The sequence below is a fragment of the Entelurus aequoreus genome, linkage group LG20 (genome assembly GCF_033978785.1).
Source record: "Entelurus aequoreus isolate RoL-2023_Sb linkage group LG20, RoL_Eaeq_v1.1, whole genome shotgun sequence".
NCBI lineage: Eukaryota > Metazoa > Chordata > Actinopteri > Syngnathiformes > Syngnathidae > Entelurus > Entelurus aequoreus.
Window position 1 is genome coordinate 44,460,127 of NC_084750.1, and position 24,696 is coordinate 44,484,822.

Below are 24,696 nucleotides of genomic sequence, written 5' to 3' on the forward strand. Positions count from 1 at the left end.
AAAGAATGTGGGATTTACAATATTAACTATGAAGGATAAAACACTGAATATTGACAACATATGAACGTCACACCCCCTCTCCATCCACATATTTTACAATCAAGCCAAACGCAACAAAAATGCAACAAACACAGCGAAATATGAACGTGAAGGGTAAAAAACAACAACACCTACAATCTGATACATCTGATATATCGCTAAGCTTTAGAACTTTGTTGTAAACATCTCCTACCGTGTCTGTCCCTGACACCCACATTCCAGGCTCGCTCTGGAAACACTCTGTGGAAACGCTCCCCACCCACACTGCTTGGTGCCTCGTCTGAGCTGCTGTGACTTAGATTACCATAGTAACTAATTAGATGACCATAGTAACTAATTAGACTACAATAGTAACTAGTATATCATGCAAAAGCGCAGATTCCAGCCATTGAAATACTTTGTATAGTTGAAGACTTACGGTCATTAGAAAACATCACTGCACATCATAATGGCAGCTACACTTTACATCTTAAACATCTAAAAAAATTATTTGGGATGTCCAGCGGGCCAGACTAAAAAGGTTAACGGGGCCTTAATTTGCCCAGGTCTGACCTAAATGATGAAACCATTATAACGAGGGTTGTTCATGTATGCAGTACTCCCGCCACCCCGCAGGGGGCAACAGCGAGTCATACGTGTCACAGTGAAGTAGCAGTAGTGTGAGTAGAAGAAGACTACTCATCAACACAAAAAAATAAATACATAAATTGCAAAATCGGACTTTTAACAGCGACTTGACAACAAAGTAAAGTGCTCGAGTCATTGTTTCCTGACGGACCATTTTAAGCGACGGACACATTAACGCATTGAACAGAGATATTTACTTTGTTTTGTATTGAAATTGCTGACTTTGATGTCTTTTGTATTCGTAGTCGTGTTGTTTTTTTGTCTGGGATTAACGATCAAACCTAGTTTCATACATGTAGTGCTATATTTGACCAGTAGAGGGCCACAACGCTAATAGGGATAAACACATACAATGTTTGATCATTTCTATGTATAAACATTAGTTTATTGCCTGAATATATTCACACTAAACCTTCTATTTTAATTATGTAAAATACATAATGGACGTTATAATTTTGTTATGTTTAAGCCACATACAATGTTTGGCCATTTCTATGTATAAACATGTGTTTATTGCGCGAATATATTAACACTAAACTTTCTATTTTAATGATGTATGGACGGTATAATTTTGTTATGTTTATTTTATGGTAATATTTCCAGTCTTAGAAACCTAAATGAAGGAAGAAGTGTAAAGACATTAAACTAAGACAGGAAAATAATTCAGAACAAGTAACATCGATCCTCAAGAAAAATTGGCGCTTCAGTTTCTTCATGCTGTTAACTATCTGCACACGCTGGTAACAAGTAGCGAGGGCGGAATAATGAATTTATTGACAGTGCAGTAGTGTTGTCCCGATACCAATATTTTGGTACTGGTACCGGTACCAAAATGTATGTCAATACTTTTCGGTACTTTTTGATACTTTTCTAAATAAAGGGGACCACAAGAAATTGCATAATTGGCTTTATTTTAACAAAAAATCTTACGGTATATTAAACATGTGTTTATTATTGCAATTTAGTCCTTAAATAAAATAGTGAACATACTAGACAACTTGTCTTTTAGTAGTAAGTAAACAAACAAAGACTCCTAATTAGTCTGCTGACGTATGCAGTAACATATTGTGTCATTTATACACCTATTATTTTATACACATTATGAGGGACAAACTGTAAAAATGGATTATTAATCCACTTGTTCATTTACTGTTAATATCGGCTTACTTTCTGTTTTAACATGTTCTATCTACACTTCTGTTAAAATGTAATAATCACTTATTCTTCTCTTCTTTGATACTTTACATTAGTTTTGGATGATACTACAAATTAGGGTAACGATCCAATACCAAGTAGTTACAGGATCATACATTGGTCATATTCAAAGTCCTCATGTGTCCAGGGACGTATTTACTGACTTTATAAACATAATATGAATTTAAAAAAAAAACGAAAGAAGATTGTGTGATGCTAAAAAATATAGATGTATTAGTATCAACTAGATACGCTCCTGTACTTGGTATCATTACAGTGGATGTCAGGTGTAGATCCACCCATGGCATTTGTTTACATTGTGACACCAGTGAGCTATTGTATCCTCCTACGGTGTGTAGTGAAGCATGTTTAGCTATTCCTCGTCCTCCAGTGATAATGATACTTGTAAGAAACTTACTTTATTTGTCGCCATGGAGACAAGGATTAGTGATTTAGAAGTAGCTAAAACACTGTGGATGGACGTTAGCCGCTAACTAGCCAGCCATGTCTTAAAGCACCTCTTCCTGAGGGTGTTTCAGTGTTATAACTTCACCTTTATCTTTACTTTTTACACCAAAATGCGTCCATTCTCCCTTTTCTGTCTACACACTGTGTCTGCTTGTAAGTACTCTGTGCGTGTGCGCTGCCGAACATGCTCCTCTGCTGGTAAAACCAGCAATGTCACGACGTGACGACGACGGGGCGCGAGGGACCGGTACTTTTTAGAGGCGGTATAGTACGGAATATGATTCATTAGTATCGCGGTACTATACTAGTACCGGTATACCGTACAACCCTACAGTGCGGTGTGAAAGTGGATGTGTTTAGGTAGACGCAGTCTCAAAGGAATATCATTTTGTTTCTGAGGAAACATCCACATTTGAAATAGCGGCCCTCTTTCACGATGTCGTTGAATAGACAAGACTAGTCAATATAAGGAGGATGATGATGATGTGCGGGACCTCACCTGGGACCGGTGGGCGTGGAGGAGCCGCTGCCGAGGGCGGAGTGGGCCGAGACATTTCCGTTCCTAGAAGAAGAAGAAGGGTAGAAGTGAGGAACGGCATGTTGACCGAGCGGTCGGCGGGCAGGTGAGCTTTGTTTCATACGGTAATCCTGCTGAGAGTGAAGGGAGGAAGTGAAGGTGAGAGGATGAAGTGAGGACGGAGGCCCGCGGGCTGAAGAGCGAGGAACTCGCGTGAAGATTAGTGGTAAGGAACCCAAGTGAGGACGCAAGACGAAGAAAAAGTGATGAAGGAAAGTGGAAGAGCCAAGATGGACCGGGTGCCCTTCTGACCTGGGAGACGCCGTACTCTCGGTCCCTTGGTCCAGGTTGTAGGAGAAGAGTTGGAACTGCGTGTGGGGCCGGTAGGGTAGGCCCTCGGGGGAAGGGTGGGAGGTGCTGGGGCTCACCTCCCTGCTGGCCGGCACCGTGCTGACCCCCCTCTTGCGGGCCAGCAGGCCGGCCAGGAGCGAGGGGGGGCTGAGGGGGGCGGGGGGAGGAGGAAGAGGAGGAGGAGGGCTCCCTCTCCATCCCTCTTGCTCCTGCAAGGGTCCGGACGTGATGGTGATGGACTGGACTGTGCGTTGAATGATGGAGGGAAGAAGCCTGAGCGGGCTATAAAAGGAACAAACATCAATCAATGAAAGCCGGAGGCATCGACCGGAGGCCCCAGTGTGCCGAGTGCAAGTCTTGGGAGGGTTTGTCCCCGTTGTACCTGCTGCCACTCGGACTAGACTCTAAAAAAACCTCATCGTTTTCTTCCGAAACGAACCGAGTCGCTGGGGGGTCGTCTTCTTCGTACTCCGGTATCGCTCCGTACTCCTCTTGTCTATGGAAGCATGAGACGGGGAGGGTGGTTACGTGCACGGGACCATGGAGGGAAGTACACGTGGAAGTACACATGGAAGTACACATGGAAGTACAAAGGAAGTACACGTGGAAGTACACATGGAAGTACACATGGAAGTACAAAGGAAGTACACGTGGAAGTACAGATGGAAGTACACATGGAAGTACACATGGAAGTACAAAGGAAGTACACGTGGAAGTACACATGGAAGTACACACGGAGGGAAGTACACATGGAAGTACACATGGAGGGAAGTACACGTGGAAGTACACATGGAAGTACAAATGAAGTACACGTGGAAGTACAAAGGAAGTACAAAGGAAATGCACGTGGAAGTAGACATGGAAGTACACACGGAGGGAAGTACACATGGAAGTACAAAGGAAGTACAAAGGAAGTACACATGGAAGTACACAGGAAGTACACGTAGAAGTACACATGGAGGGAAGTACACGTGGAGGGAAGTACACATGGAAGTACACATGGAAGTACACATGGAGGCATAAGTACACATGGAGGGAAGTACACATTGACGGAAGTACACATTGAGGGAAGTACACATGGAAGTACACAAGGAAGTACAAAGGAAGTACACGTGGAAGTACAAATGGTTGCATACAGTAAGTACACATGGAGGGAAGTACACATGGAGGGAAGTACACATGGAAGTACACATGGAAGTACACATGGAAGTACAAAGGAAGTACATGTGCAAGTACACATGGAAGTACACATTAAAGTACACATGGAGGGAAGTATACATGGAAGTACACATGAAAGTACACATGGAGGGAAGTACACAGGGAAGTACACATGGAGGGAAGTACACATGGAAATACACTTCGACGTACACATGGAGGGAAGTACACGTGGAAGTACACATGGAGGGAAGTACACATGGAGGGAAGTACACATGGAGGGAAGTACACATGGAGGGAAGTATACATGGAAGTACACATGGAGGGAAGTACACATGGAGGGAAGTACACATGGAGGGAAGTACACATGGAGGGAAGTACACATGGAAGTACACATGGAAATGTAAAAGACTGAAAGTGAGGGTGAATGCTGAGGAAGTGTGGACTTTAAAGTTAAAGTTAAAGTAGCAATGATTGTCACACACACACTAGGTGTGGTGAAATTTGTCCTCTGCATTTGACCCATCCCCTTGTTCACCCCCTGGGAGGTGAGGGGAGCAGTGGGCAGCAGCGGTGCCGCGCCCGGGAATCATTTTGGTGATTTAACCCCCAATTCCAACCCTTGATGCTGAGTGCCAAGCAGGGAGGTAATGGCTCCCATTTTTTTTATAGTCTTTGGTATGACTCGGCCGGGGTTTGAACTCACAACCTACCCATCTCAGGGCGGACACTCTAACCACTAGGCCACTGAGTAAGGTTTGAGTCTCTGATACCACAGAACTATGCCCTCTAGTGGCTGTTCTGACTAGGACTGTCCCGGTATGACAGTGATATTGGAGCTTTCGAGTATTATTAAAACACAGTAGCGTAGCAGGTCTAAGTATTCATTAAGACAAGAAATATAGGAAAATAAAACACTGTGCTTAAATCAAGTGATTCTTCGGCATACCACTAGAGGGAGCCTGTAACACTGTTTGACAATCCATGTTTACCTTAACATAGAATCAACTGTGTGCTTTTTGGAGCACATTTAGATGTTAACTGGCAAGTAAACACGCTGTAGGACTACCTGTATCGGACGTTTTATAGTCGATATCATACTTCGATACGACACCTCTAGTTATGACATCATAGCAATCTGATTGGACGCTCACTCAGCGCTTTGTCGTCATCATTGATTCTCTTTGCAGAACATTACAATTGCATTACTCAGCATTCACACTATAAATATATATATGCATAATTATACATATATATGTATGTATATATGTATGATGGAGGGAGTGAACAGATGGGGGGTTAGATGAGATGATGGTAAACAATCGAGAGGATATAATAATAGATTCTTGTCGCCATAATCACAACAATTATTATATTACAAATGCAGCTACTGCCATCTTGTGGGGGTAATAATACAGCAGGAGGTTGCCTACAGCCACACCTTTTAAGGCAGTTTTTTTTTTTGACCCGGCGCTTATTAGAGTTCTTTGCTTTTGCAGACCACACACCTGACAGCGGTTAAATAAATAGAGGTGTGGATTGGAGCGTGTACGGTAACGATGCAGGGTTTGTTTTGAGTCCGCTGTAGGTGCACACGTAGCATGGGGAAGAACCCCTGCTCGTTTCATCACGCGCACACTCAGAATAATTCATCCTTGCTCAGCAGTTACTTGATTTAGGGGCGCACTGACCAAACTTTTTCCACTGAGGGTCACAAGCTGACAAATCAAAAGGTGCGGGGGCCATTTTGGTTGTTTTCGCCTTCAAAACCAGTACAATATGTAAAATTTTTTCCCCCCAAAGAGGTTGAAAATGCACTTTCGGTAGAAATTTAATGGGAATACTGAAGAGCCAAACTTGAATGTTAACAGTTAGCATGCTAGTTAGATAGCGTCAAGTAACAAAAAAATATGACTAACTAAAAAAAACTTTTAAAAAAAAGGCTTGCATGCTAACAGTACCATGCCAACATGCTAACAATTAGCATGGTGGTTAGAGAGCGTCGAGTAACAAAAAAACATGACTCATAGGTAAATACCAGCAGCATGAGCATGCTAACAGTACCACGCTAACATGCTAACAACAGCATGCTTACAGTTAGCATTAGTGAAATGCTAAAATATGTCACTGATGTGCTAAATTAACTTTAAAAAAGTGTCTAACACCAAAATATACAATTTGTTAAAAAATGCTGAGCATGCATCGAGTATCAAAATGTGACTCATGTGTATACCTATAAAATTTGCTAAATAAAAAATCAAGGATGCTAACAGGTAGCATTTGTCTAGCAACAAAATATTCGGCACTGAGCGGCATAACTGCAAAATATTTGCAAAAAAAGCTAGCATACTAATGTTAGCATGCTAACAGAGAGCATTCGTCAAGCAGCAAAATATTTGATGCTAAGATGTATAGCAGCTAAATTAGCTTAAAAAAAGGGTTGATTGCTAAAAAATATTACTCTGAGGTGCACATCTGAAAACAATTTGAAAAAATGCTTAGCATGCGTCAAGTACCAAAATATGATCTAAGGTCTATACCTACAAAAATAGCTACAAAAATTAAAAAAGCCAGTATACTAACCTTAGCATGCTAACAGGTAGCATTAGTCAAGCAACAAGATATTCAGTGCTGAGTTAAATACCTGCAATATTACCAAAATAACTAGCATACTAACATTAGGATGCTAACTGCTAGCATTCGTCAAGCAACAAGATATTGGACGCTGAGGTGTATACCTGTAAAATTTGCAAAAAAATCTAGCATACTAACATGAGCATGCTAACAGGTAGCATTTGTCAAGCAACAATATATTCAGTGCTGAGTTAAATACCTGCAATATTACCAAAATAACTAGCATACTAACATTAGGATGCTAACCGCTAGCATTCGTCAAGCAACAAGATATTGGACGCTGAGGTGTATACCTGAAAATTTGCAAAAAAAAAAGCTAGCATGCTAACAGCTAGCCTTCATCAAGCAACAAAATATTTGACGCTGAGGTGTAAACATGTAAAATTAGCAAAACAAAGCTAGCATGATAACAGGTATCATTAGTCAAGCAACAAAATATTTGTCGCTGATGTGTACACCTGTAAAATTAGCAAAAAAGCTAGCATGCTAATGTTAGCATGCTAACAGGTAGCATTCGTCAAGCAACAATATGCTAACAGGTATTAGATATTGGACGCTTATGTGTATACCTGTAAAATTGGCAAAAAAGCTAGTAGCATTCATCAAGCAACAAGATATTGGACGCTGATGTGTACACCTGTAAAATTAGCAAAAAAGATAGCATGCTAAAATTAGCATGCTAACAGGTGGCATTCGCCAAGCAACAAGATATTGGACGCTGATGTGCATACCTGTACAATTAGCAAAAAAGCTAGCATGCTAATATTAGAATGCTAAGGATTGCGCCGCGGGCCGTACTTTGGACACCCCTGCACTATAAAACGGTGAGGAATGGACTCCATCAGTCCTGATTTGAGGGTCCTGCCACTCACCGCTCAGCGATCTCCTCGGTTCTTGACCGGAACGGATGGAAGTCCGCTCTCTGGGGGGATGCCGAGCTGCACGGGGACGCCTGTCCGGACCGCCCGAGAGAAGCCCGTCGGCTCCGCCTCCTCTCCAAGCCACACCTTTTATCCCCGCCCCCGAGGCTGGACCGCCGGCGTTCCCTGCGGCCGGTGGGCGGACGCTCGGTGTCGTCGTCGCCGTCCTCGTGCCGCAGCGTGGACTGGTGGGCAAAGAAACATTGACGGTGAGATGGCCACAACCCTCCATGGTCACTCTGCACTTGTGTGAGATGGCCACAACCCTCCATGGTCACTCTGCACTTGTGTGAGATGGCCAAAACCCTCCGTGGTCACTCTGCACTTGTGTGAGATGGCCACAACCCTCCATGGTCACTCTGCACTTGTGTGAGATGGCCACAACCCTCCATGGTCACTCTGCACACCTCGTAGATGTTGAGCTGCTCCAGCAGGTCCAAGTCGGTGCCTTTGCGCCCCTGGTGTCTCTGTGTGACCGCCTCCATTCCCTGCTCCTCCAGAGCGTCCACCGTGTCGTAGAAGGAGTCCTGGTCAGGTAAGGCTGCCAGTGTCTGCAAACACCAACAACTCACACTGTCAAGAACATATGAATATTCATGTATACGACATTTTATTATTGCATTTTTTATGTACACAAAAATGAATACATTGATTTTATGGAGAAAAAAAAACTGCCAGAATTTTATCGTAAAAAGACCGTGTTTTTTAATTTTTTTTATAGCATATCAATATAAACAGAAAAAAATAGTACCCCTTTTTGTACGGTACAATATCGTAAATATGACGGTGGTTTTACTGCTTATTATTGTCAATTGAAAAAAAAAGGTAATTTTTTTAATTTATTTTTTTTACAGTAAAAAACTTGCCAGAATTTTTATCGTAAATATTACGGTGGTTTTTACAGCATGTTACTGTAAATACAAATACAAAAACAGTCAAAAAACTGGCAGTTCAGTTGCCAGACTTCTTTACCGTAATTATTACAGTGTTTTTTTTTTACAGCTTATTAATGTAAATCTAAATACAAAAATGGGAACAATTTTTTTTACGGTAAAAAATCTGGCAGCTCAGTTGCCAGAATTTTACCAGAAAAATTACGATTTTTTTTTTTTACACTTATTACTGTAAATAAAAAAAGGTAACTCTTTGTTTTTACAGTAAAAAATTGGCAGCTCAGTTGCCAAATTTCTTTACCGTAATTATTATGGTGTTGTTTTTTTTACAGTAAATTGAAAAAAAAAAATTAGACTTTTTTTTTGCAGTAAAAAAGCTGGCAGTTCAGTTGCCAGAATTCTATCATAAATATTACAATATATTTTTTTACACTTATTACTGTAAAAAACAAACAAAATGGTAACTCTTTTTTTTTAGTAAAAAACTGGCAGCTCAGTTGCCATAATTTTTATAGGAAATATTATGATGGTTTTTACAGCATATTACTGTAAAAAAAAAAAAAAAAAAAAAAATAGCCCCCCATTTTTTTACGGTAAAAAACTGGCAGCTGAGTTGCCAGAATTGTATTGTAACAGTACAGTTGTTTTACAGCATATTACTGTAAAAAAATAAAATAAAATAGTATGCCATTTTTTCACGGTATAAAACTAGCCACTCTCTTGCCAGAATTGTATCCCAAAATTCCGATGTTTTTTTTTTACATCATATTACTCTAAACTGGAAAAAACAAACAAAAAAAAACCAGTACCACTTTTGTTTTCGGTAAAAAACTGGCAGCTCAGTTGCCAGAATTGTATAGTAAAAATATGGCGGTTTTACAGAATATTGAATGTTTATTTTATTTAGCCCTAAATCACAATTTTTTTAACGGTAAAAAATCTGGCAGCTCAGTTGCCAGAATTTTACCAGAAAAATTACGATTATTTTTTTTTACACTTATTACTGTAAATAAAAAAAGGTAACTCTTTTTTTTACAGTAAAAAATTGGCAGCTCAGTTGCCAGATTTCTTTACCGTAATTATTATGGTGTTTTTTTTTTTACAGTAAATTGGGAAAAAAAAATTAGACTTTTTTTTTTTGCAGTAAAAAAGCTGGCAGTTTAGTTGCCAGAATTCTATCATAAATATTACAATACATTTTTTTACACTTATTACTGTAAAAAACAAACAAAATGGTAACTCTTTTTTTTTCAGTAAAAAACTGGCAGCTCAGTTGCCAGAATTTTTATAGGAAATATTGTGATGGTTTTTACAGCATATTACTGTAAAAAAAAAAAAAAAATAGTCCCCCATTTTTTTACGGTAAAAAACTGGCAGCTGAGTTGCCAGAATTGTATTGTAACAGTACAGTTGTTTTACAGCATATTACTGTAAAAAAATAAAATAAAATAGCATGCCATTTTTTCACGGTATAAAACTAGCCACTCTCTTGCCAGGATTGTATCCCAAAATTCCGATGTTTTTTTTTTACATCATATTACTCTAAACTGGAAAAAAAACAACAAAAAAAAACAGTACCATTTTTGTTTTCGGTAAAAAACTGGCAGCTCAGTTGCCAGAATTGTATAGTAAAAATATGGCGGTTTTACAGCATATTGAATGTTTATTTTATTTAGCCCTAAATCACAATTTTTTTAACGGTAAAAAATCTGGCAGCTCAGTTGCCAGAATTTTACCAGAAAAATTATGATTATTTTTTTTTACACTTATTACTGTAAATAAAAAAAGGTAACTCTTTTTTTTACAGTAAAAAATTGGCAGCTCAGTTGCCAGATTTCTTTATCGTAATTATTATGGTGTTTTTTTTTTTTTTTACAATAAATTGAAAAAAAAAAAAATTTGACTTTTTTTTTTTTGCAGTAAAAAAGTTGGCAGTTTAGTTGCCAGAATTCTATCATAAATATTACAATATATTTTTTTACACTTATTACTGTAAAAAACTAACAAAATGGTAACTCTTTTTTTTCAGTAAAAAACTGGCAGCTCAGTTGCCAGAATTTTTATAGGAAATATTATGATGGTTTTTACAGCATATTACTGTAAAAAAAATAAAAAAATAGTCCCCCATTTTTTTACGGTAAAAAACTGGCAGCTGAGTTGCCAGAATTGTATTGTAATAGTACAGTTGTTTTACAGCATATTACTGTAAAAAAATAAAATAAAATAGTATGCCATTTTTTCACGGTATAAAACTAGCCACTCTCTTGCCAGAATTGTATCCCATGATGGTTTTTTTTATATCATATTACTCTAAACTGGAAAAAAAAAACAAAAAAAAACAGTACCACTTTTGTTTTCGGTAAAAAACTGGCAGCTGAGTTGCCAGAATTGTATTGTAACAGTACAGTTGTTTTACAGCATATTACTGTAAAAAAAAAAAAAAAATAGTATGCCATTTTTTCACGGTATAAAACTAGCCACTCTCTTGCCAGGATTGTATCCCAAAATTCCGATGTTTTTTTTTTACATCATATTACTCTAAACTGAAAAAAAAACAAACAAAAAAAACAGTACCACTTTTGTTTTCGGTAAAAAACTGGCAGCTCAGTTGCCAGAATTGTATTGTAAAAATATGGCGGTTTTACAGCATATTGAATGTTTATTTTATTTAGCCCTAAATCACAATTTTTTTAACGGTAAAAAATCTGGCAGCTCAGTTGCCAGAATTATACCAGAAAAATTATGATTTTTTTTTTTTTACACTTATTACTGTAAATAAAAAAAGGTAACTCTTTTTTTTACAGTAAAAAATTGGCAGCTCAGTTGCCAGATTTCTTTACCGTAATTATTATGGTGTTTTTTTTTTTTTTTACAATAAATTGAAAAAAAAAAAATTTGACTTTTTTTTTTTTGCAGTAAAAAAGTTGGCAGTTTAGTTGCCAGAATTCTATCATAAATATTACAATATATTTTTTTACACTTATTACTGTAAAAAACAAACAAAATGGTAACTCTTTTTTTTCAGTAAAAAACTGGCAGCTCAGTTGCCATAATTTTTATAGGAAATATTATGATGGTTTTTACAGCATATTACTGTAAAAAAAATAAAATAATAGTCCCCCATTTTTTTACGGTAAAAAACTGGCAGCTGAGTTGCCAGAATTGTATTGTAACAGTACAGTTGTTTTACAGCATATTACTGTAAAAAAAAATAAAAAAATAGTATGCCATTTTTTCACGGTATAAAACTAGCCACTCTCTTACCAGGATTGTATCCCAAAATTCCGATGTTTTTTTTATACATCATATTACTCTAAACTGGAAAAAAAACAACAACAAAAAACAGTACCACTTTTGTTTTCGGTAAAAAACTGGCAGCTCAGTTGCCAGAATTGTATAGTAAAAATATGGCGGTTTTACAGCATATTGAATGTTTATTTTATTTAGCCCTAAATCACAATTTTTTAACGGTAAAAAATCTGGCAGCTCAGTTGCCAGAATTTTACCAGAAAAATTATGATTATTTTTTTTTACACTTATTACTGTAAATAAAAAAAGGTAACTCTTTTTTTTACAGTAAAAAATTGGCAGCTCAGTTGCCAGATTTCTTTATCGTAATTATTATGGTGTTTTTTTTTTTTTTACAATAAATTGAAAAAAAAAAAAATTTGACTTTTTTTTTTTTTGCAGTAAAAAAGTTGGCAGTTTAGTTGCCAGAATTCTATCATAAATATTACAATATATTTTTTTACACTTATTACTGTAAAAAACTAACAAAATGGTAACTCTTTTTTTTCAGTAAAAAACTGGCAGCTCAGTTGCCAGAATTTTTATAGGAAATATTATGATGGTTTTTACAGCATATTACTGTAAAAAAAATAAAAAAATAGTACCCCATTTTTTTACGGTAAAAAACTGGCAGCTGAGTTGCCAGAATTGTATTGTAATAGTACAGTTGTTTTACAGCATATTACTGTAAAAAAATAAAATAAAATAGTATGCCATTTTTTCACGGTATAAAACTAGCCACTCTCTTGCCAGAATTGTATCCCATGATGGTTTTTTTTACATCATATTACTCTAAACTGGAAAAAAAAAACAAAAAAAAACAGTACCACTTTTGTTTTCGGTAAAAAACTGGCAGCTGAGTTGCCAGAATTGTATTGTAACAGTACAGTTGTTTTACAGCATATTACTGTAAAAAAAAAAAAAAAATAGTATGCCATTTTTTCACGGTATAAAACTAGCCACTCTCTTGCCAGGATTGTATCCCAAAATTCCGATGTTTTTTTTTTACATCATATTACTCTAAACTGAAAAAAAAACAAACAAAAAAAACAGTACCACTTTTGTTTTCGGTAAAAAACTGGCAGCTCAGTTGCCAGAATTGTATTGTAAAAATATGGCGGTTTTACAGCATATTGAATGTTTATTTTATTTAGCCCTAAATCACAATTTTTTTAACGGTAAAAAATCTGGCAGCTCAGTTGCCAGAATTATACCAGAAAAATTATGATTTTTTTTTTTTTACACTTATTACTGTAAATAAAAAAAGGTAACTCTTTTTTTTACAGTAAAAAATTGGCAGCTCAGTTGCCAGATTTCTTTACCGTAATTATTATGGTGTTTTTTTTTTTTTTTACAATAAATTGAAAAAAAAAAAATTTGACTTTTTTTTTTTTGCAGTAAAAAAGTTGGCAGTTTAGTTGCCAGAATTCTATCATAAATATTACAATATATTTTTTTACACTTATTACTGTAAAAAACAAACAAAATGGTAACTCTTTTTTTTCAGTAAAAAACTGGCAGCTCAGTTGCCATAATTTTTATAGGAAATATTATGATGGTTTTTACAGCATATTACTGTAAAAAAAATAAAATAATAGTCCCCCATTTTTTTACGGTAAAAAACTGGCAGCTGAGTTGCCAGAATTGTATTGTAACAGTACAGTTGTTTTACAGCATATTACTGTAAAAAAAAATAAAAAAATAGTATGCCATTTTTTCACGGTATAAAACTAGTCACTCTCTTACCAGGATTGTATCCCAAAATTCCGATGTTTTTTTTATACATCATATTACTCTAAACTGGAAAAAAAACAACAACAAAAACAGTACCACTTTTGTTTTCGGTAAAAAACTGGCAGCTCAGTTGCCAGAATTGTATAGTAAAAATATGGCGGTTTTACAGCATATTGAATGTTTATTTTATTTAGCCCTAAATCACAATTTTTTTAACGGTAAAAAATCTGGCAGCTCAGTTGCCAGAATTTTACCAGAAAAATTACGATTATTTTTTTTACACTTATTACTGTAAATAAAAAAAGGTAACTCTTTTTTTAAAAGTAAAATATTACTGTAAATAGTTTTTTTAAGGTATAAAGTCTGGTGACAGAGCTGCCTTTTTTTTTAACCGTAAAATCTCGGGTTAATGTTTTTACGGCGCATTACAGTAAATGCAAAAAAACGCTACCGCAGTTTGGATATTTAAATTTTTTTTACAGTAAAATTCTGATGACTGAACTTGCAGTTTTTTTTACTATACAATCCACAGTTGTTGTTTTTACGGTGTATTACTGTAAATGCAAAAACGGTACCACACTTGTTTTTTTACGGTACTAAGCTGGCAGTTTTTATTTCCCTGCAAAATCATGGTCATTTTTCCAGTTTTTACAATTTGATGGATAACTTGCTTCAAAATCATAAATCAAGCAAATTGAACAAAAAGTATTAAAAAAGTTCAAAGTTAAAGTACCAATGATTGTCACCCACACACTCGGTGTGGCAAAATTATTCTCTGCATTTGACCCATCACCCTTGATCACCCCCCTGGGAGGTGAGGGGAGCAGTGAGCAGCAGCTGTGGCCGCGCCCCGCAATCATTTTTTTGTGATTTAACCCCCAATTCCGACCCTTGATGCTGAGTACCAAGCAGGGAGGTAATGGCTCCCATTTTTCTAGTCTTTATAATATCAAATTTGTTGCAATTACAGATCAGATTAAAGTTGAGTAAAGCTATGCAAGTTGATGCACTACATGTATTATTTGGCTCCAAATGAAAGGTATGTGTACATTTAGTAAGAAAACATATTATTTCCAGACCATACAAAACGATGTCGCGGGCCAGGTCTTGGGTTTGACAGCCTCACAAGCTTTGAGAAGTACCTTGTTGACGAGGGTCATGGCGTAGACCAGCAGCTCCGTGTCCACGCCGTCTTTCTCCTGCAAGATCTCCATGGCATTGGACCACGCCTTGCGACCTGCCACAGCAACTCACTGGTTATGGCGACTGCATCAAACACGCCCGATGATGAGCCACATTACTCACCTCTCTTGGCGTCCACCGCCACAATGGCTCGTATGAGCAGCGGCGCGTTGGACTCGGAGTACTCCACAAAGACCAGCAGCAGTTTCATGGCAGTCTTTACCACCAAACGGAACTGGAGGACGGGGAATAAAACACCTTTTGGTCCTACAGTGTCCACTACCACAAAATAAGACAAGTCTCTGCATGTGCGCCTCACGATTCCGATTCCGAATCGAGTCTCCATGCAACACGATTCCCGCAGTGTATTATTTGGAATAATGATTACAATGGCGCTTTTTCAAAACAGGTTACAGGTTAGAAACACTCCTTCTGGCCTTAAAACTTCCTTTTAAAATGTGTTCTGATAAAAAACAACACTTTTATTTTTGTATTCATTTATTTTGAATCGATTTTTTAAAAATGATTAATTATAATATTTATAGCTGACATTTTCACCGATACTAGTACCAAATCAAACCAGTGAAGTTGGCACGTTGTGTAAATACAATGATTTGAAAATCCTCTTCAACGTATATTCAATTGAATAGACTGCAAAGACAAGATATTTAACATTTGAACTGGAAAACTTTGTTATTTTTTGCAAATATTAGCTCATTTGGAATTTGATGCCTGCAACATGTTTCAAAAAAGCTGGCACAAGTGGCAAAAAAGACTGAGAAAGTATAGGAATGCTCATCAAAGACTTATTTGGAACATCCCACAGGTGAACAGGCAAATTGGGAACAGGTGGGTGCCATGATTGGGTATAAAAGCAGCTCCCATGAAATGCTCAGTCGTTCACAAACAAGGACGGGGCGAGGGTCACCACTTTGTCAACAAATGCCTGAGCAAATTGTTTAAGATCAACATTTATCAACCAGCTATTGCAAGGAATTTAGGGATTTCACCATCTACGCTCCGTAATATCATCAAAAGGTTCAGAGAATGTGGAGAAATCACTGCACGTAAGCCATGATATTACAGTCCTTTGATCCCTCAGGCGGTACTGCATCAAAAAGCCACATCAGTGTGTAAAGGATATCACCACATGGGCTCAGGAACACTTTAGAAAACCACTGTCAGTAACTACAGTTGGTCGCTACATCTGTGAGTGCAAGTTAAAACTCTACTATGCAAAGCCAAAGCCATTTATCAACAACACCCAGAAACGCCGCCAGCTTCACTTATGCAAAGTGGAAATTAAATTCTAAATGAATCATTATTTGCAAAAAAAAAACAAGTTTCTCAGTGTGAACATGAAATATCTTGTCTTTGCAGTCTATTCAATTGAATATAAGTTGAAAAGGATTTGCAAATCATTGTATTCTCTTTTTATTTACCATTTACACAACGTGACAACTTCACTGCTTTTGGGGTTTGTACTTCCGCTCAACCTAATTAGATAAGATAGACAGTACTTTATTGATTCCTTCAGGAGAGTTCCCTCAGGAAAATTAAAAGTAATTGTATGTAAATACATTTTTTGTCAGTTATTAATGATTCCCATCTTATGTGGTTAGTACTTATTTTTCTAATCAGCCTGACCTAAGGCTAAAGTTGATGTGTTTAATCAATAATACTCTTGGTGATTAACACATGCTTTTTATCAGTTGACAAGGTTGTAAACTGTAAGTAGGTCAGATATAATTATTGAATACGATTAAAAATCTAGAGTGAGATGACGAATTTGTGGTTCATATCTGTGTAGTGGAAAATATAAGTAGTCTTACCTTTGAGCCCACCAGCGTGTAAAGCCACTCCATTGTCTCGGTGTGGCTGATGACGCCGTTCATGCCGTCAACGTAGAGCATGATCTGTCCTAGAGCTGAAAAAGAGTACATAGGTTTGTTTAAAAGTCCCCTTTTAGGCGAAATAATCGCAGTCATTTATGTACCAAGAGGCGCCAAACATGAGGAAAAAACATATTTCAGCAGGCTTCGCTACACATCTGAAAATACATCTGGGAGTTACAGTCATTTCAAAAAAATGGTAGGGCTGACTAAATGCACCTTTTGGATTTCGGAGCGAGACACTTGAAATACACAATTGTGAGACTTGAAGTAAATACTGTGCAGCGTTCTTGCAGTGACTGTGCCAATATGGCCACCGTGAGTGCATATTTGTGGGCCTGTGTCATGTTGACGCCACACACCCCAGCACCACCTAGGAGACCGCAGAAGCTTCCGCACGTGTTGCAAAAACATGGCGTCACATGTGCGCCGTGTTTTGATTCCACGCGGCGTGGAGAGGGGTCGGCGAGTTTCTCTCACGGGGGCACAGACGACCCCCACGCCCCCTTTTTTTTCTGCAGCGCCATCACGCGGCTGCAGAGAGTCGCTAAGCCCGTAATGGCAAAGCAAAACACTCGGTCATTATGGTAAGACGATCCACGGCAAGTTTGGAGTGTGAAACGGGAATGTGCTCCTGTATCTTTAAAGGGGGGAAAGGAAAGTCATGGGGAATGGTCAATGATTGGATTATTTCCAGTCCAAAAGTAAATAATAATAATAATGGATTTTATTTGTAAAAAAACACTTTCCATTGAGCAAACAACCTCAAAGGGCTATAATGTATTAAAAAAATAAATAAAAAGATAATAAAAATTTAAAAAAAATAAAAACTAGAACTAGCATGCATATACCTCTTAAAATGTAGTTCTGGTAGTTCTGGTCAGCTTCTGCGCCCACTTTGATGAGACACGTCAGACCTTCCGCCATCACAAACTCATGGACCAGGTCTTTGTCATCCTGCAAAGCAGAAATAGTTTAGATTATAAACACTACGGATTAAACCGTTAAAGTACCAGTAGAGTGGAAAAACAAGTTGACTTTATTCGCTTATTTGTGTTTCATTGTGTCCGTTAAACCAGCGTTTTTCAACCACTGTGCCGCGGCACACTAGTGTGCCATGCGATACAGTCTGGTGTGCTGTGGGAGATGATCTAATTTCACCTATTTAGGTTAAAAATATTTTTTTGCAAACCAGTATTTGTAGTCTGCAAATTTTGTGTTGTTGTTGAGTGTCGGTGCTGTCTAGAGCTTGGCAGAGTAACCGTGTAATACTCTTACATATCAGTAGGTGGCAGCCGGTGCTAATTGCTTTGTAGATGTGGGAAACAGCGGGAGGCAGTGTGCAGGTAAAACTGTGTCTAATGCTTAAACCAAAAATAAACAAAAGGTGAGTGCCCCTAAGAAAAGGCATTGAAGATAGATAGATAGATAGATAGTACTTTATTGATTCCTTCAGGAGAGTTCCCTCAGGAAATTTAAAATTCCAGCAGCAGTGTACAGAATTGAGATCGAATTTAAAAAAGTAAATAATGGGGGTATAAATGGAAACAAAATAGAAAAATACTACAGTAGAATAAAAACAAAAAGCATCAATGAGAATACAAATATAACAGTAGAATAAGAATATAACAAGAGAAACTAGGCATTAGTGACAATGTTATGAAAACGTATTACACTGTTATTGTTTTGCATCCCCTGTCATCCTAGTACCCCCCCTCCCCCCCAGAGAGGAGTTGTACAGTCTAATGGCGTGTGGGACAAAGGAGTTTTTTAGTCTATTAGTCCTGCACTTGGGATGAAGCAGTCTAGCACTGAACAGGCTCCTCTGGCTACTGACAACGATATGCAGAGGGTGACTGGCATCATCCAGGATGCTCACTAGTTTTTCCACAGTCCTCTTCTCTGCCACCGTCACCAGTGAGTCCAGTTTTAGTACGATCTTAGAACCGGCCCGCCTGATCAGTTTCTCCAGTCTGGAGCTGTCCTTCTTAGATATGCTGCCCCCCAGCACACTACGATGTAGTACAGAACACTGGCAACCACAGACTGGTAGTACATCCACAATAGTTTTTTACAGACGTTGAAGGAGTGCAGCCTCCTCAGGAAGTATAGCCTGCTCTGTCCTTTCCTGTACAAGTGGTCTGTGTTAACAGTCCAGTCCAGCTTGTTAGGGAAGGCTATGCAGAACCAAACTAAAACTGAACTGGCTACAAAGTAAACAATAAAAGAATGCTGGACGACAGCAAAGACTTACTGTGGAGCAAAGACAGCGTCCACAATGTACATCCGAACATGATGTGACAATCGACAATGTCCCCACAAAGAAGGATAAAAACAAAAGCGCCTTATTGCAGGTCAACTTGCCAAGGGACATGTAAGCAAATATTAACATTGCTGTATGTATACTTTTGACCATCACATTTTCAGTAGAGCCATAATAAATTCATAAAAGAAGCAAACTTCATGGATGATTTTTGTGAGCAACAAGTATGTGCTCCAATCACTACATCACAAAAAAATAAGAGTTGTAGAAATGATTGGAAACTCAAGACAGCCATGACATGATGTTCTTTACACGTGTATGTACACTTTTGACCACCACTGTATATATAATATACGTTTATGGATCATAATTTTTCCCAAAGTAATTGTTGTTGGCTCCCAAAAAGTCTGCATGATTTGCATTGTTGTTGATGGGAAAGGGATCTGAGGCCTACTGAAAGCCACTACTAGCGACCACGCAGTCTGATAGTTTATACATCAATGATGAAATCTTAACATTGCAACACATGCCAATACGGCCGAGTTAACTTATAAAGTGACATTTTAAATTTCCCGCTAAACTTCCGGTTGAAAACATCTATGTGTGATGACGTATGCGCGTGACGTCGATGGTTGAACCGGAAGTATTGGTACACCATTGAATCTAATACAAACAGCTCTGTTTTCATCCCAAAATTCCACAGTATTCTGGACATCTGTGTTGGTGAATCTTTTGCAATTTGTTCAATGAACAATGAAGACTGCAAAGAAGAAAGTTGTAGGTGGGATCGGTGTATTAGCGACGGACTACAGCAACACAACCAGGAGGACTTTGAGATGGATAGCAGATGCGCTAGCCGGCGACCTCAACTTGACTTTCTCCGTCTCCGGGCCGCCGACCGCATCTATGATCGTCGCTCCATCGATCGCTGGAACGCAGGTGAGCACGGGTGTTGATGAGCAGATGAGGGCTGGCGTAGGTGGATAGCTAATGTTTTTAGCATAGCTCTGTGAGGTCCCGTTGCTAAGTTAGCTTCAATGGCGTCGTTAGCAACAGCATTGTTAAGCTTCGCCAGCTTGGAAAGCATTAACCTTGTATTTACATGTCCATGGTTTAATAGTATTGTTGATTTTCTGCCTATCCTTCCAGTCAGGGGTTTATTTCTTTTGTTTCTATCTGCATTTGAGCCCGATGCTATCACGTTAGCTCCGTAGCTAAAGAGCTTCGCCGATGTATTGTCGTGGAGATAAAAGTCACTGTGAATGTCCATTTCGGGTTCTCGACTCTCATTTTCAAGAGGATATAGTATCCGAGGTGGTTTAAAATACAAATCCGTGATCCACAATAGAAAAAGGAGAAAGTGTGGAATCCAATGAACCCTTGTACCTAAGTTACGGTCAGAGCGAAAAAAGATACGTCCTGCACTGCACTCTAGTCCTTCACTCTCATGTTCCTCATCCACGTATCTTTCATCCTGGCTCAAATTAATGGGGTAATCGTCGCTTTCTCGGTCCAAATCGCTCTCGCTGCTGGTGTAAACAATGGGGAAATGTGAGGAGCCTTTCAACCTGTGACGTCACGCTACTTCCGGTACAGGCAAGGCTTTTTTTTTATCAGCGACCAAAAGTTGCGAACTTTATCGTCGATGTTCTCTACTAAATCCTTTCAACAAAAATATGGCAATATCGCGAAATGATCAAGTATGACACATAGAATGGATCTGCTATCCCCGTTTGAATAAAAAAGAATAATATCAGTAGGCCTTTAAGTCGGGATCCACGTTAATCAATTCATGGTAGTGTGTGTGTGTGTGTGTGTGTGTGTGCGCGTGTGTGTTTTCTTCTCTTCTTCTTTTATTGTTCTTTTTGTTTGTTTGTTTGTTTTGTTTTGTTTAGAAGAGCACTTTGTGTTTGCCACTGGCCTGTGCATGAAAAGTGCTAAATTCATCAAGTTTGGTTTGAAAATCAAAAGTTGAGATGACTAATTAAATGTTAATATTTGAGTGGCCCCTGGGCCCGTCTGCGGTGGAAAAGTTGGGCCCCGATGTCAAAAAGGTGAAGAACCTCTGGATTAAACCATGAGAATTGCATTGTTTAGACCTCCCAGCAGGAGGCAGTAAAGTGCTGCTGGTTGAAAAAGAAAACAAGTTCAGGACAACAACAACAAGTGCAAGTTGTTCTTCTCTCGTGAGACAAACAAGACTAAGGAGACACTTGTGTCACAAACCTGAAGGGGGCAGCAAACCCCTCTGGTGTCACCAAAAACATCCTTTTTTTTTGCTCTGGCAAGATTAGACAGTTATTTACACTGCAAAAACTGAAATCTAAGTAAGATGAAATATCTCAAATAAGAGTGATATTTGCTTATTTTCTGTCTGATAAGATCATTCTTCTCACTAAGCAAATTTTATGTTAGAGTGTTTTACTTGTTTTAAGGGTTTTGGTCCTAAATGATCTCAGCAAGATATTACAGCTTGTTGCTGAGATTTGATGACCTATATTGAGTAAAACATGCTTGAAACTAGAATATCAACTGTTGCAAAGCTGTGTCATCAACACTCACAAGTATAAAACTACTTTTTTAAAGTAATCATTTCTTACTTCAAGCATGAAAAAAAAAATCATGACTTTGACACAATTGTGTCTCATAATTAAAACAGATGACAGCCAAATGGACTTTGCTGTTTTATTTTCAATGAAACAATAGAAAATACGTACTCATATAGTAGTACTAGGGGTGTAACGGTACGTGTATTTGTATTGAACCGTTTCGGTACGGGGGTTCCGGTTCGGTTCGGAGGTGTACCGAATGAGTTTCCGCACGGACATATTAAGTATGCGTAACGCACGTTGTGTAAACAATGCACACCGAGGCACAACACCCAGCATGCTAGCAGCTAACGGGCTAGGATAGACTGACCATATGTCCTCTTTTCACCGGACATGTCCTCTTTTGCGGAGCTGTCCCGGCAGAGTTTCTTAAATGCCTCAAATGTCCGGCATTTTGAGTTAGGGTTGCGTGTATTTTCAATGTACGTTCAGGGTTAAGAAGGGGTTAAAAACAAAACAAATTGTGCGCGCAGCAGCATTGGTGAGGGAGGGGCAGAGACAGAGAGAGAGAGAGTTATGCGTCGCCAGGCTCTGCTTTCTATCCATAGATTTATCACATTTAATGTTTTATTATCTATAGCAGGAGTGTCAAAATTGTGCCCCGGAGGCCATTTGCGGCCCACAGCTAATGTTTTAAAGGCCCACGGCACATTCTAAAAATACTATCAAAATTAAGAAAAACATAACAAAAGTAAAATAAAAAAACTTAAAGGTTAAATGTAATTTAGAAAAAGTTGCAATGTTGACTAATAAAACAAAGCTGTTTTTTTTTCTTTCAAACTGTCATTGCTCAAAACATAATATTGAATCAAAATCATTGTTATTATTAAGTTGAGTTAAAGTTAAAGTACCAATGATTGTCACACACACACTAGGTGTGGGGAAATTTGTCCTCTGCATTTGACCCATCCCCTTGGGGAGCAGTGGGCAGCAGCGGCGCCGCGCCCGGGAATCATTTTGGTGATTTAACCCCCAATTCCAACCCTTGATGCTGAGTGCCAAGCAGGGAGGTAATGGCTCCCATTTTTATAGTCTTTGGTATGACTCGGCTGGGATTTGAACTCCAACCTACCGATCTCAGGGCGGACACTCTAACCACTAGGCCACTGAGATGAATTATTGACCTATCCAAGGTTCCCATTACTTCACATCAAATATTCCACTAAAAAAAAAAATTTTTGGTGAAAGATTTTGCAAATTTGGTAAATAAATAACCCAAAAATGTATATTTTGTTGTTTTCTTACTGTACCGAAAATGAACCGAACCGTGACCTCTAAACCGAGGTACGTACCGAACCAAAAATTTTGTGTACCGTTACACCCCTAAGTAGTACAGTTGTTATTAGTGAGAATATACTTATTTTAAGGTATTTTTGGGTTCATTGAGGTTAGCTAATTTTACTTGTTTTGGAAAGTCTTGACAAGCCAAATTTTCTTGTTCTATTGGCAGATAATTTTGCTTAGTTCAAATAAAATACCCCTTATTTTTGTATTTTTTATTCTTGTTTTTGAACACTGACTTTTTGCAGTGTACCTATTCAATGTTTGTCAATCACTTATAAAAAGGAAAAGTGTCGTCCCTCCGGGACTTTGCTGGCTTTTGTTGTTGTTGCTTTTTTCAGAAAGTTGCAGCAAAAGTTGCCATGTTTTAAATTGTGATCTACGTTGAAAACGTGTAAAAATGTAATGGTGGTCAAAATGTTGCATAGATTATGTTTTTCGGGATGCACCATTTTGTGGGAGGGTCCTATTTACGTGCCTCCACTTCGACAATGCCGTCTCCCCGTCGCCTTTGTTGTACCGCTAGTTTTTAGCGCTTCAATAGCTAGACTACTAACCAATACAAGTTAAAACTGTACGCTACTTTGTGTTAGAACAGCGGAGGATGCATGTGCATGTACGAGCCAGTCTGCCCCACAACAAGAAGACATTTATTGACTACAATGACGGATTCTTCGGCTAACTCGGCTCGTTTGGAGGAAGTATTAAGGAAGGCAAGATTGTTTTATAAACATCCCCGCCATGCCTTCATGGTTTGATTTCACATTTTCGGCACTTATGCAGATCCCAAATACACCAAAACAGCTACCAATAGGTTGGATAAGTTGTTTTTGCACCTTTAAGGTTGAATTTGTTATCGATATTTATCTCAAAAAGCACAGGATTTCAACAAAAACAAGACACAAAAATACCGTATTGATGTTTTACTCATTTTATACTACACAGACTTAAAAATAGACTGCAATAAAAGCATATTCTAAGGCAGGCCTGGGCAAATTACGGCCCATTAAGACAGTGGTTCTCAACCTTCTTTCAGTGATGTACCCCCTGTGAACATTTTTTTCAGGTTTGGCCTTCTTTGGCACATGTTCCTCCTTGTTTTCAGCTGCATTACTGCTACGCTTTAACCAAGCCTCCATTGTTTTCTACATCGATAGTTGATTGGCAGTTGGTGCCGTGTGGCACCGCCAGGTAGGGTCAAACCATTATGGCATGGGCCATGGGGGAAACTCTGGGTTTATGGTAATGAATGGAATAGCCTACTTGATTTGATGTTCAGTTTATGAACTTACATTCATATTTTGTTGAAGTATTATTCAATAAATATATTTATAAAGGATTTTTGAATTGTTGCTATTTTTAGAATATTTAAAAAAAATCTCACGTACCCCTTGGCATACCTTCAAGTACCCCCAGGGGTACGCGTACCCCCATTTGAGAACCACTGCATTAAGATGTTCAATCCGGCCCGCCGGACGTTATACATATTTATTTTAAGGCCTTTAACATAAAAACTGTAGTGCTGTTTTAAATGACCGTAAGTCTTAAACTATACAAAGTATTTCAATGGTTGAAATCTGCACTTTTGGGTGTTAGAGGAGTTATTACGGTAATCTAGGTCACAGCAGCTCAGACAAGGAACAAAGCAG

At 38.2% G+C, this 24,696-nt stretch overlaps 1 protein-coding gene across 1 annotated transcript in view; it reads right to left on the reverse strand.

Moving 5' to 3' along the window:
- LOC133636286 (FH1/FH2 domain-containing protein 3-like) overlaps window positions 1–24,696 on the reverse strand; it is a 142,688-nt gene that overhangs the window by 28,949 nt on the left and 89,043 nt on the right. Inside the window, 9 exon segments of the mRNA XM_062030145.1 lie at window positions 2,828–2,890; window positions 3,158–3,478; window positions 3,579–3,692; window positions 7,858–8,090; window positions 8,313–8,456; window positions 14,963–15,057; window positions 15,126–15,237; window positions 16,835–16,929; window positions 17,746–17,851. Coding sequence (XP_061886129.1) covers window positions 2,828–2,890; window positions 3,158–3,478; window positions 3,579–3,692; window positions 7,858–8,090; window positions 8,313–8,456; window positions 14,963–15,057; window positions 15,126–15,237; window positions 16,835–16,929; window positions 17,746–17,851 — 1,283 coding nt within the window.